Source organism: Apaloderma vittatum, unplaced genomic scaffold (assembly GCF_000703405.1).
Source record: "Apaloderma vittatum isolate BGI_N311 unplaced genomic scaffold, ASM70340v1 scaffold23075, whole genome shotgun sequence".
Classification (NCBI taxonomy): domain Eukaryota; kingdom Metazoa; phylum Chordata; class Aves; order Trogoniformes; family Trogonidae; genus Apaloderma; species Apaloderma vittatum.
The window spans coordinates 26,389-39,945 of NW_009716816.1; the positions used below are offsets into that span (position 1 = coordinate 26,389).

Consider the following 13,557-nt stretch of genomic DNA (forward strand, 5'->3'; position numbering starts at 1 on the left):
TTCAATTCCACACTCAGAAATCCATGTGGGGTAGTGTGGAAGTGACCTGTCATCTGATGATTACATCCTTAGTTGAGGACTTCAGCTTTTCGTTTATACCATATAGCGTTTATCACTCTAGTCTCCTAAAATACTAAAATTGCCAAATTTGCTCAGATGCTTCAGGATTAATTTATTCTCTTCTAGGGTTATGCAGGACAGACGGGAACAAGCAAGGCAAGATTTAAAGGGTTTGGAAGAGACCGTGGTAAGATTAGAATATTTTTCAAAATGAATGTCAATACTTGCCCTTTATGTCCTCTTCAGAGTTAGTTTTTTATTTTATTTTTTCTTAATGTCATGTCCTTAACTGTAGGCAAAAGAACTTCAGACTCTTCACAATCTTCGGAAGCTGTTTGTTCAAGATCTGGCTACTAGAGTGAAAAAGGTAATGTGGTGCTTCTTGGTGTTTCTGAGAATGCTCCATAAATTTCAGTTCACAACTAAATTAGGAATAGATTTTTATGCAGTGTAATTTTTCTGGCTTGACCTTAATATGCAAGTTCAGATTAGTACTCGGTCTCCTCTCTCCCTTCCCCTGCCTTTGTTGCTGCAGAGTGCCGAGATTGACTCAGATGATACAGGAGGCAGCGCTGCACAAAAACAGAAGATTTCCTTCCTTGAGAATAATCTTGAACAGCTTACAAAGGTTCACAAGCAGGTACAATGAGACTTAATTTCAAGTTTTACTTAAAGACTAACTACTGTGTGTGTGGGTATAAAAAATAGCTGCATTTAAACTGAAGATGAAGTTAGTGTTTAGAATTAGCATATCGGTCTAGGAGATGTTTGCCTTTCTCTGACTGAAGAAGAATGTAGACTAGTGTCTGTGGTGGGCAGCACATTCTTACACAGTAACTGATTTTCAAATTACAGTCTTGCTGATGAACTATCATCTTTGCTTAAGCTTTTAGTAAATCTAATATAGTAGCCTACTGCTTTGCCTGTTTACGGGTCAGAGGGTGTCTGCTTGGCTCTCCCTATGAAGAGAGACACTAAGAAAATAATTTTGGTTTTGTAGCTGGTACGTGACAATGCAGATCTTCGTTGTGAACTTCCTAAACTGGAGAAGCGACTTAGAGCTACAGCTGAAAGAGTTAAGGCTTTGGAGTCTGCACTGAAGGAAGCTAAAGAGAATGCTTCTCGTGATCGTAAACGGTATCAACAAGAAGTAGATCGCATAAAGGAAGCTGTAAGATCCAAGAATATGGCCAGAAGAGGACATTCTGCACAAATTGGTTAGTCTGTCATTACCTTTTTTTTGGTCTTTGAGCGTGTGTGCATCTTTCAGTCCTAGTTGGAACTGTATGTGGTGTGAATGTGGTGTATTTTCTGCCATGAGTTATATTTTGGTTAATAGACTGTAAGTGTGTGTGTGTGTATGTGTGTGTTTTTTCAAATACAACTCCTCCTGGTAGCTGGATTTTTGTACATGCTGGGAAAAGCTTACCAACCTAGAATTCTAGCCTAAGTTTGTGTTACGTTTCCTAACAACAAAACATAACACTGAACGTGTCTTAATTCTGCCATTCCAACTCCATTTTAATTTCTAGGACTTAAGTAGGTATTCCAAAGCAAGGAGAGAGATTAAGCCATGACCTTCAACAGCAACAAAATTGCCTTGTTGTCTATTGATCTTGTGGAGAAGAGGGGCAGACACAAACCTACAGATAAAATCCCTAATTACCTCTTGTTCATTTGTTCCGAAACATAGTCCTCCCTACGGGAAAAGAATGGAAAAAACAGAAATCTCTAGTACTTAGTGAGGTTTCTTACTCTTTGGTGGAAAGGCATAGTCCCTTGATTTTTCCACCTGCCTTTATCCTGTCAAGTCGTGAGGGCCGAGAGAATGTGTGACCTGTGGAGGACTTCACTGTACCTATGACATTGTCGTTGTAGAAGTAACTATGTGTCCTGTGCCAGGACTTCAGTAATTGATACACTTCTCTTAAATGCTGATGCAACTGAAATGAGCATTGGAATTAAACTTTGCTCATCTTCTGTAGCCTGCAAAGAGCTGTTGCAGAGTAAGTTGTGTGTTGGTCTGTTTTTTGTCTTGATCACTTCAAGTCGTGACTTGAAGACAGATGCTTTCTTATCTTGTCTTTCTCTTAAATGATTTGCAGGAAGATAAAGAGAATTCTGTAGTGAGCTTAACATGGGTATAAAGCCTCTCAAATGTCTAGATGGACTAGGCATGTCTTACTGGAGATTGGCTTCCCGTAAGGCAGAAATTGAGAAGTTTTTCTCTGATGCTTTTCCTGCATGTAGTAGGTACTTTATATTTGCTCCTACCTGCTGAAACTTTAAGTGCTTCTATTTAATAATAAAGAACTTTTGTAAAGTCATACTGCTGGACATCCTGCCAAGAGCTAGTACAAAACTTACCGAAAATGTAGTTTGCTTATCAAAGTGTGTGCAGCTTGTGAATTACCTGTCAAATCTACTGGTTTTGAATTCAGTAATAGAGCAAGTCTTTTTTTATGGTGTTAAATTGATGAAATAGTGTTATTTGTGGAGTAATCAGTGTGTAGAACTGTATGCAGAGCAGAGTAACTAGTGGCTTGTTAGTCAAGCAGATGTGGGAAATACAGCAGGATATAGTGACTGCTGAAAGGAACATAACCCTTCTGAAACTTGATCTAGCTGTGTCTCATTTGATTCTTCTTGCCAAGAAATAAGACTCTCAAGGAAATACATTAGGTGGGGCAGAGAATGCATGTGGAGATAACAGTTATCAAAAGCTTTGCTAGCTTTAATTCTAATAGGGAGAATAATGGTAAAACCTTGTCTATTTTTCAGGGTTTGTTATAGTTGACGTTAATCTGTTAGATTCTCAGAGTATCACCTCCTAAGCTTGTTTTCTTATTCACAGTGCGGTTTTGATTATTACATTTGGCATACTGTAAAATAAAGCACTAGGAAATTTCAATAATCAAAGGTAAAATTTTGATATGTGTGTTTGTAAATCATGTTTCTTTTACACAGCTAAGCCTATCCGTCCTGGCCAGCATCCAGCAGCTTCTCCAACCCATCCAAGTGCAATTCGTGGTGGAGGTGCATTCACTCAGAACAGCCAGCCAGTTGCACTGCGTGGAGGTGGAGGACGGCAAGACAAAGTGTAAGCATGCCGTGCAGGATTCTTTTAAAACATGTGATTAAACTACTTTGCATTAGTTTTATTACAGTTCATTCTATGGTGTAAAATCACTCAGATCAGATTTAACTTCTTTTTTTTTTACAGAATTTTATAGTTAAAGGAAGAGTATACATGTACATTTGACTAATGCTGTTGCTGCTTTCATTATAGATTTGTTATTGTAAAATGGTAATTCTGGAGTTGTTCTGCTGCAGTAAAACAAAATGTGAAAATTCACGATAGCTACCAGTCATGACCAGTTAGCTGCTGTTTGGGAGAAGAGTGGACAGTTTTAATTCTTTTAGATTGCTAGTATGTTTCCTAAATAATTTTTTTTTTCTTTCAGAAAACATTCAGCAAATAAATAAAAAAACCTATTCCATTCTTATTATGTTTGCACACTGCTTCATGTATCAGTAATTTGGAAATACTTACAGAGAAAAATCATGTATTCATCCAGTAAATTTAAAATGTTAGCCTAGCTAAAAATGCAGTTGCAGTAATTGAAATTAGTATGTGCACTTATTCCAAAGAGTCTCTAATCTCCCAAGTAATTACACGTAGTCTGGTACTTAATATGCTTAAGTTGCTTCTAGAGTCATGTCTCTAATGTCTGCATTATGGGTGGTCTCTTGGTCACCTCACAGTAATGCATTGCTCCGTTCTCTGTCATCACCTTCATTTTTGAGCATTTGTATAAATGTCTTCTAGACATTCCTTTAGTTAAGTCGATCTGTATTTTTAGTCTGAAAATACTGCTGATTGGGTGGTGCTTGAATTTTGGGTGCTTCTCTTCTGAAGGACTTCAGAGTTAATCTTGTTTCCATTTGTTTCTTTTTTATTAGCTGGCTGACTTTTTTCAAAGCTTTTTGTACAATTTGGAGAAAATCAAGCTGTAGTAGTAGTTAGAGTACCTGGTTCTGTTCAGTTGTCTGTCTTGGTATTCAACCTTGAATAGAGTTTATTTTGAATGACCAAGGAGCTGGCAATTAATGGATTCTTGATTATGCTGATATGGTGAAATTAATCTTCAGATAGCTACTTTGACTACAAAGGCTGAGCTAGATGCTCAGCTGTCCAATGTAGAGTCATTTTGAGGTATGATTGACCCAGTTTATTTTAGATGCCTACTTTAGCATGAGTTTGCACATGCTCTGATGCTGCCTAGAATTCTAACTGAAGAGAGCCTATTTATTCTTCTACTTCAAGAGTACTTATAATAGCTGATACAATCAGCAATAAATAACTAAAGTTTGAGCTTGCATCTTGCTTTGAAGAGCTTTCACTGTTGGTCCCAGGGAATTTAAATAGGAGACTTAACATTTTTACTTTGTATAGCTAATCTTACTTGTAGATAAGTCACGAAGTGGAAAATCGCTAAGTGTTGGCTGGAATACCTCTTTAACAAACAAACCAAGAATCTCCCCTGTAATATGCTCACAGAATCCCTTAAGCAGCTCTAAAGCTTTCATGTAGTTCTTCCAGTGCCAGCATGTTACCGATTGCTGTAGCACCAGGCAGGGCTTAGTACTGAAAGGCAGGAATCACACAGAATCACAGAATTGCTCAGATTGGAAAAGACCTTTTAAGATCAAGGAGTCCAGTCATTACCCTAACACTGACAAGTCCTCGACTAAACCATTTCCCTAAGCACTATGTCTACACGACTTTTAAATACCTCTGGGGATGGGGACTCCTCCACTACCCTGGGCAACCTGTTCCAATGCCTGATAACCCTTTTAGTACAGAAATTCTTCTTAGTGTCCAACCTACTAAACTTTTTTTGGTGCAACTCCAGGCCATTTTCTCTTGTCCTGTCACTTGTTTTTTGTTTGAACAGACTGACCCCCACCTCTCTACACTCTCCTTTAAGGCAGCTGTAGAGAGTGATAAAGTCTCCTCTCAGAATCCTTTTCCCCAGGCTAAACAACCTCTGTTCCTTCAGCTGCTCCTCGTAAGACTTGTGCTCTAGACATTTCCCCAGCTTTGTTGCCCTTATGAACAAGCTCTAGTGCCTCAATGTCTTTTTTGAAGTGAGGAGCCCAAACCTGAACACAGTACTCGAGATGTGGCCTCACCAGTGCCAAGTACAGGGGTAAAAAGGAGAGTGGTTGTAATTTATTCCAACATTCCTGTCTTATTTCTGGAAGAACTGTCCCTTGTGGAAGTATTTTACTATCAATTAAAAATTTGTTCTGAGTGTGTGGCTCCTTAGGTAGCCAGTATCATTTTTTTGCTGTAGTAATGCCTCTTACACTTTTTGGAGGATTAATACAGACATTAAGCATCTGAACTTCTGGTTAAAGAAGAACTTTTGGTACAGTAGGAATGTGATGCACTGTTTTACATTTGGAGATCACTGTTTAACAGCTTATTCTGGAATCATTAAAGAAATACAGAGGTGGTAAATTGTAATTTCCCTATGCAAATTAAACTTTTTTAGGATGATTAATACCAAATGATCTCTTCATTCCCATTTCATCTTTCCAAAATAGTTAAGTCAAGCTTTTCTGCAGCAGCTGGTAGGTGGTATCCAGACAGTTCTCACAGGGCTGGAAAAGTAGCAGCAGTCATAGGAAATGGAGCTGGTTTGTGATTGGTTTGTTTGTAATGTTTACACTGTTAAGGCAATCAAAGCTGGGTACCCAGTGAGTTTAACGTGCTCATGCTTGTTGGTAAGAGACAGTATTGCTTAAATGCTTTGCATCGCATAATTTCTTACTCTAAAGTAGGTGGTTTGTTAGTGCTTTTCCGAGTTGTCTAAGAAATGAGCGCTTTAAAGGCTCTAAAAATCTTGAATATGGTCTACTGTAAATGTAAAAAAACTTGGCTTTTTTTGACCTACAAGGTACAAGCACTTAACTCTGCTATTTTTCTCGTTTACAGTTGCTGAAAAGCAAATGCAGCGTAAGGAGGATTGGATATCGTGTAGAGGGAGTCATTCCATGACAATAAACTCTCCCTTTGGGGACTGTAGGATTATTTTTTGAAAATGTATAAATTATACCTGGCCTGTACAGCTCTTCCCCCTTCTACAAATTCTGCTAACTGATTCCCAAAAAAAAAACCAAACTAGAGTGCAATTTTGGCGTCTTGAAAAATGAAATGTTACTTAAAGTGTAGCTCTGCTCATTACACAGTTTGTCTTTCATGTCTTAAATTTAGTCTGCACTGTGCCAAGCTGAATGTAAGTCGAGAAAATCCTAGTTTCAAATTTTCTAGCTTAATTTGTGTACATCTTATTGTCTTAGGGAATGTGCAACAGTGTTTAAGTATACTTTCATTTTTACCACTTCCCGTAACACTACATGTTCCACTGAATTAGAACGGCACTCTACGTCACCGTTTTTTCTTTTGGAATGCTACACAGAGCATTGAAATTAAATTTATTTGTACAGTGTAAGAAAACTGAAGTGTGCTTACGACAACTGCCATAAGGCACTGCGCTACACCACAGAGCTACAGAGTTCAATATGAACAGGGCTGTTTAACTGTTATCTGATTAAATGCCCATTTATCGGGTACTTTAGAGTTAAATACTGTACAGTAATAAGAGCAAACCTAAGTTTACAAAAAAAGACTTTGGCAATGGATTATCCCATCTGTCCTGTTCCTGATTCTACACACATTACAGTCTGGTGGAGTGAAAACATTCTGCTTCATTCTGATGAGCCTGTCTGTCCATTTGTCTGTATCTGTGACAGTTCACTATTTTGTAATCGTGAAATGAGCGCAATCTAAAATTTAACTTTATGTTCCACTACGTATACAGTACTGGAATTTTGGGCAACAATTTTAAGTTGGAATTAGAAAAAAAAATTCAGTGACTGGCCGATGAATTCAGATATGCTAATAAAGGATACAACTTTTTAAAACTGATGTATCTGGAATTCCCAGAGACATGTGTTTAAAAAGAAATTAATAAAATGAATGAAGTGCTACCCTGAATTGTATTTGTAATCCATTCGTAAGTAGGTGTATGAAATGTCCAAAGTAGTAGTTGTTGAATATTTTTCTTCTCTTTGCAATAAAGTCCTGTAAAGGGGCTAACAAAATGAAACGTGGGGTGGTTTTTTGTTCTGTTTTGAGCTCCAGTATTCCCACAGAGCTGAATCTGGGGTTTAAAATTTTATAATATGATTTGCCTAACTTATTCATAGGGTTTAGCCACTATCATTTTTAGAACAACCTTCTTTGGGATAGAAATAAGTTACCAGGTCTTTGAGAAAGAAGAAGCTTAATGTTAGTGAAAATTTGATGAGCTTTCCAGACCCAGTTGGTACCACTTTGTGTGCTGGCTTGAATTTTTTGCTGGGTATTCATCAGTTATTGTTGAAACAATAGAGACTCTAGGACTGTTCAGACAGCAAATCACCTTCAACTTTTATAAATGGACAAAATATTTATATTATGATGAGGTGTAGTCAGATATTAGACCTTGAACCACTTTTTTCTATATCTACAGTAGTTTGAATTTTTAATAGTTTGATTTTTTTTTTTTTTTTAAGGTTGAGTGTATCAGTCAGAAATCTCACTGCGTTGGAGTTTTCAGCATTTAAGTCTGTTTGTTCATTAAGGCTGCCAGACACTCCAAACTTGCAGTTATTTTAGAGCATGATTGAAGACAGCATACCAAGGAAAAAAAATAAAGAACAGCAAACTATTTTCAATGAAATTTCCCATAACGGAAACAGCACTGTCCTTTACCTTTCTCAATGTTAACTACAGGTTTTCAGAGCTTCATTTGTTAATATGCAATCATAAAAAGAAAAAAAACTTTCTTTAAAATACATTCAAATGAAGCAGGATTTTTTTCTCATGCCTGTGAGTGGGAGTTTCATTCCTGTAGGTAGTTATCATGAGTTTTGGTGCTGAAAATTGCTGTGTTTAAAAACAATAAATGGGTAACTAGCCTGTAGCTTAGTGTACATCACCTTTTTATATTTAAACTTTTTTTTTTTATTTTAAACCTTTTATGAAGTTTACCAAGAACTGCCTCTTAAAATGTAAAAAAGAAAAAAAAACAACTTTTTTTGTTTTCTGGTTTGGCTGTCATTGGTCAGCTGGACAGGACAATTACTGTTTTTTGTAAATTAAAACACTCAGTCTGTACAGGGAATGTTCAGCACTGCTGTTTCAACTTGCAGTCTTTGAATAGTTCTTATTTTTATGTTCCTCTAGATCATATTTTTTAAAAGATGGTTTAGGATAGGAACTTGATAAAATAATATTTATTTCTGGTGAACAACTAAATTATTTACCTAAGTTAACTGTTGACTCTCTGCTGTGTGTAACTCTAAATTTGACATGAGGACAAGTCTACCTGTGGAATATGATTTAACCTCAGTACACTTAAGATGCATTAAAACAATTGGTTTGGGGAAGACGCCATATAGTTTTAACTTACCTGCATGCTGTAAATGTATTTGTGTTTAAATAAAGAGAAGAAAAATCTTTGAACTCTGTGCGTTTATTGAGTCTCTACACCTGTTAAACTGTCTCCCTGCGATACTTTTCACTTGGGAAGTTTCATGACCAGTTCTCTCTATGTAAATCACGATCACTTGATGTCTCTAACCTCTTACTCCAGTGTTGGTTCATACAAGTAACCTCTCCCCTACACAAATACACTTTATTTAGGTCTTAGTCTTCAGAATACTGTTCATGATAGAAAAAAACACAAACAAAAGAACAGCAAAAAAAGCTGACAGTAGATGGCTGTGGAAATCTTCAGACACTGGTTTACAGCCGCGGTGTACTGGAATTTGAACCCCGTCAATCAGGGAATGCTTTGACCTCTCCCACAGGCTTTCACTGTTAAGTTTATAGGATGCAACTCCATAGCCATTGTTAATGGCTTCTCTTGGTTGCGTATGTTTTGGTGTAGTTGGGTTTTGGGGTTTTTTCAGCTTACTGTATTGGATACAATGTGACAACACCTTGCCATAGGGCATAGACACAAGTGTTCTTTCTCTCAAGGAAGTGATTTCCTCTTTTGCTCAGAGCAGCTGCTTTCTTTCCAGAGTGCACTGATCTCGGTCTTAGTATTCCTCTGCTTTTCAAAAAAGACCTGAAGAACGAATGCCAACCCTCCTTTCTGTAAGCTGTGTCTACATACCGTTATTTCCTAGCTGTAATTGGGAGTTAGATACATAAGGTGATTGCCACATCCTATTCACCAAGGTATTTCTCTTTAAAAAAAATAAATGGTTGCATTCCAGAGTAAGTTGAAGTCAGGTTAAAGACAGCTGTATTTTCTTCTTTTCAGGAGCAGAGGGAAGTTTAAAACTAGGGGAGGTTGCCTCAATAGATGCGCTTAAATTCCACACTTGTCCTTTAAAACAAAACTTTGAAATAAACAGCGTAGAATTAAGGGTTTGTGCATGATGTGCATTCGATTTAGTTCCTGAGCAACTTAAAGTCCAATTTTAAAGACTTTCTAAGATTATAATGTATGTATCTGTTTTGGGATGCATGAAGGAGTGACTGCTTGGAGCAGTTCAGCCTGCAGATGCCAAATCCTGAAAACTCGATTCTTCCGTAGCATCTGCTGCCTTCTGTGATTTCAGCTTGAGCTTGTGCCATACGTACTCGAGGTTAGCCACCGAAGGAGGGAAGTGAAATGAAGATCGCTTCTGCTGGGCTGATGGAGGTTGGCTTGGCTCAGACCAAAAGCTTATCCAGCTCTCTCCAGAGGTGCCAGATCCGTGCTAGGCCGTCCTGAAAATCAAACGTGATGATTCTCCTCAGTAGTTTTCTGTAGATGTGACGCCTTGGGCGCTTTCCTGAGTATGGTCGGTTGTCTGTATGGTGATACTCAAAGTTTGTTTACCCATGTGCTTGGACAGTCTTCTTTGGAATCCACGTGAACTTGTCTTGGTTTCAGTTGGAAAGGAATTCCCTTGAGTTGCCACATACTTCATGAACCTCTCTTTTTTTCTTTTTCCTTTTAAATTGGCTTCTGCTGATTTAGTGACACCCCCATTCTTGTTTTAGAGAGATTGATCTCTTTCCGACATTTCTGTGCCACCTTGACTTTCACAGACCTCTCTTATTTTTCTTTCGTAGGACTCTTTTTCTGTTCCCAATAATCTGTAACAGTTGATTCAACTTTTTCCAAGTACTATTGAACTGATTTTTTTTATGGAGCAATCTGATTATGTGAGGCTGCAATTATCTTCTGGATAATTTTCTCAGAAAAAAAAAAAAGAATTAGCTAAATTTATAGATCTTTGATGGAAATACATATATGTATGTATAAAAGCATAATGAAGGTCTAGATTTAAGTCTGCCAGTACAATACAGTTATGTAAAAGAAGAGACCCCAGCAGAAAGAAATTGCATCTGCAAAGCTGCTCAATAACGAGCTAATCTGGCACCATACAATATTTCATAGTATATCCTATTAATGGAAGATGACTCAATCACACCAGTGAAGCACTCGCTTTTGAACAGATCTGTGTCTCTGTTAAGGGATGACCAACTCAAACCCTTTAAATTGCAGTCAAGGACTAAGGCATATTTAAAAAGTAAACTAAATCTTTCACTCTGTAGTTTCTTTATAAGCAATGGCAGGACCTGAAATTTTATCTGAAATTAGGAAAAAAAATATTACATCTCTGTGTCCTGGTTTGAGTTAGAACAGAACCAATTCTCCATTCAGTGATTTTACTGTTCAGCTCAGTTTTTTCTAAGAGGCTGCACTTTCTGAAGATAACAGCACATTTTCTCAGTGTCTGCTACTAGAAGTGATAACAATTGATGTTTACAATTACTACCAAGGGTTGGTATGCAGAAGGGCTCTTGCTTGTACTTGCTCCTGTAGAAATCAAGGCCACTGCTAAATCTTGTGTAACATTGTTGGAATGTCGTACATAAAAGGGTCACAAGGAAGTAAAAAGATCATACCTCCAGAGAGGAGCAGACAGGACAGGTGACCCAAAGCTGACCAACAAAGTATTCCGTTCAGTGCATGTCATATTCAGTATAAAGCCAAGGGATCACAAGGGTCAAGCCCTCTTCTTCTGCGGCCAGTGCCCAAGGAGGACTCTCTCTGTTCTTCTGCCCTCCATCTGAGTTCCTGAATTCGGTTCCTGAACACGGTTCCCATCTGCTGCTGGCTCCAGTCTGGAACTTCCTCAGTGCCTACCCTGCAGCATCAGTGATGATAATCATCCAGGGAGTTGATAATGGTTTTGTATAAATTTGATAATTTTCTTATTAAGAGTATTATTTTTCCTTTAGTTGTTACTGTTCACTAAAATAGGTTTAGGTTTTTTCCAAACCCATAAGTCTCTCTTACTCTCTCTCCTTTCCCCTTTTAGAAAGGAAGAAGGGTTAATGGAGACCATCTGTCATTCATTTAGTGGCCAGCCCAGCCCTCACCAGTGACAGTCTAACAAGGAAAAACTGCAGTTACATGCACTAATAATGCAAGAAGTGCTAAAGAACTCATTGACAGAACAAGTTTGTTCTGTTGGTGGTCTTGGGGTGGCTTCCCTCTTGAATGGACTGTAACATCAATTTACAAAATGTCAAAATGCATTACGATGTTTAACATGTGCTATGTGGAGTCGCTTACATGATAAAACCTTGCTAAAAGACTGATGGGTCCATCAGAATTTTTGCCTGTGGGGTTTTGAGCTAATAAATCTTCCTGGACTCTCCTGAACTCCCTACAGGACTGTTCATCATTTTATCTTTACCCAGTCCTTACTGGAGGAAAAGACAAGTGAAGCGGGACTGGGCAGAGAGTGAGGAATTGGAGCTACTAACTCTTCTTAGTGTTTCATTATGAAAATTGAAGGTGCAGAGGGTACCAGTCTATTACTATTGCAGTAGAGCATATTTAGCCTATTTACCTTTGAAAAGGAAAATAAGAGGCTAATAACTATAAAGGGGAAGGAAAGGGGTATTGCATAGCGTGGTGTGTAGACGTGGCACTTCAGGACATAGTGGTCATGGCAGTATTGGGTTGATGGTTAGACTAGATGATCTTAGAGCTCTTTTCCAACTTTAATGATTCTGACCCTCTGATTCTTTGATCTGCACCCTGGATGTTTTGTGTCTCACCAGCGCACTCCCTGTAGGGTCGTTGTGCTCTGCACAGTGTAGGCATACCAGTATTGGGGAATGGAGCTAAATCCATCAACTGTCTTCACCGAAGATACCAAGGGAAGCGTTGATACGTACCTCCAGCAAGTAAGGAGAGCAGCACAACCCACATTCTCTGCATTCCTAAAGCCGCAAAACTGGATGTGGAAATGACTCAGAGGTGCCCCCAGGTGTGTGTTCCAGAGAGCTATTTCCAGAGTGTTGTGAAATACCTGGGAGCCTCTGTCCTGTTCTGAAAGTCAACTCAAATTGTCTCCTGCAGTTGGAGACAAACACACTTCACAGCTGATAACACCATAGTGAAAATATCTGCGAAGGAATTTGCTGTTTCAGTGGATGCTTCATTTGGCTTTTGTTAGCAGCAGCGTTAAAAACTGTGTTAAAAAGTAAATTAGCTCTGCAAAGTGTAAATGTTGTTGTTATCCTGTTTACCACCTGCATCAACAGGTCCAGTTCCTGATTACCTCCATCAACAGGTCCAGTTCCAATCAGCCTGGGGATGTTGTGCTGCCACTATCTACATGATCACTCAGCATCCTATTAACAAGCAGGTATTTTGTGCTGGCCTTTTCCTGAGAGGTGTAAATGATTCTTTAGACGCTTTTACTGCAGGAAATACCCTTCAGCAGAATCCACGAAAGCTGGGTTGAATCAGAGCTTATTGCAAGGTCTGGTAACCACCTGTGGTTTCTGGGGCCCGTTTTGCAGTGAGAACTGCAGGAGGGTGACCCCTATTCCTGAAAAAAGGGAAGCTCCTCACAGCTGAACATTATTGGCCTTCCACATCCAGGTAGGTATTTTGCAGGGGCAGTGCTGCTCCCTTTGCTTCCAAGCGGTCAGACAACACTCCTGGTCCTGCCGCCACCAGCTTCAGCCCCCACCACCTTCCCCCTGCCCACCCTGGGACGTCGGTGTGAGGTGTGAGGGATTTGTCCATGTGCTGGGGCAGGGTGGGAGCTGCCTGCTTTTCTTGGAAGGAGTTTGTGTTCCTCCTCCTACAGGTCTATTTTCCTCTTTAACTGTGAGGCCACGTGCAACAGGACCAAGCACCAGCAGAGGACCCGAACCACACGTCCTTGAGTGGAAGAAATAGAGGCCAGGCTGTGGAGTAATGGAGGTTTCAAGTCTGGTGTGTGACACATCCTGGGTCTGAAGTTCAGCTTACAGAGAAAAAACAAAAAGAAGAAAGAAAGAGAGGAGCCAGAGAAGTTCTGTCATTGCTGAGGTCTTTTTGGCTGCCCAGCAAAGGATCAGTTTGTTGATGA

General features: G+C 39.0%; 1 protein-coding gene across 1 annotated transcript in view; it reads left to right on the plus strand.

Moving 5' to 3' along the window:
• The window catches only part of KIF5B (kinesin family member 5B), a 29,526-nt gene extending 22,553 nt beyond the window's left edge, over window positions 1–6,973 (plus strand). Inside the window, exons 21-26 of the mRNA XM_009869686.1 lie at window positions 187–247; window positions 356–427; window positions 596–700; window positions 1,061–1,277; window positions 3,028–3,160; window positions 6,065–6,973. Coding sequence (XP_009867988.1) covers window positions 187–247; window positions 356–427; window positions 596–700; window positions 1,061–1,277; window positions 3,028–3,160; window positions 6,065–6,071 — 595 coding nt within the window. The 3' untranslated portion in view covers window positions 6,072–6,973. The remainder of the gene's footprint in view (window positions 1–186; window positions 248–355; window positions 428–595; window positions 701–1,060; window positions 1,278–3,027; window positions 3,161–6,064) is intronic.
• Window positions 6,974–13,557: the final 6,584 nt, after the last annotated feature.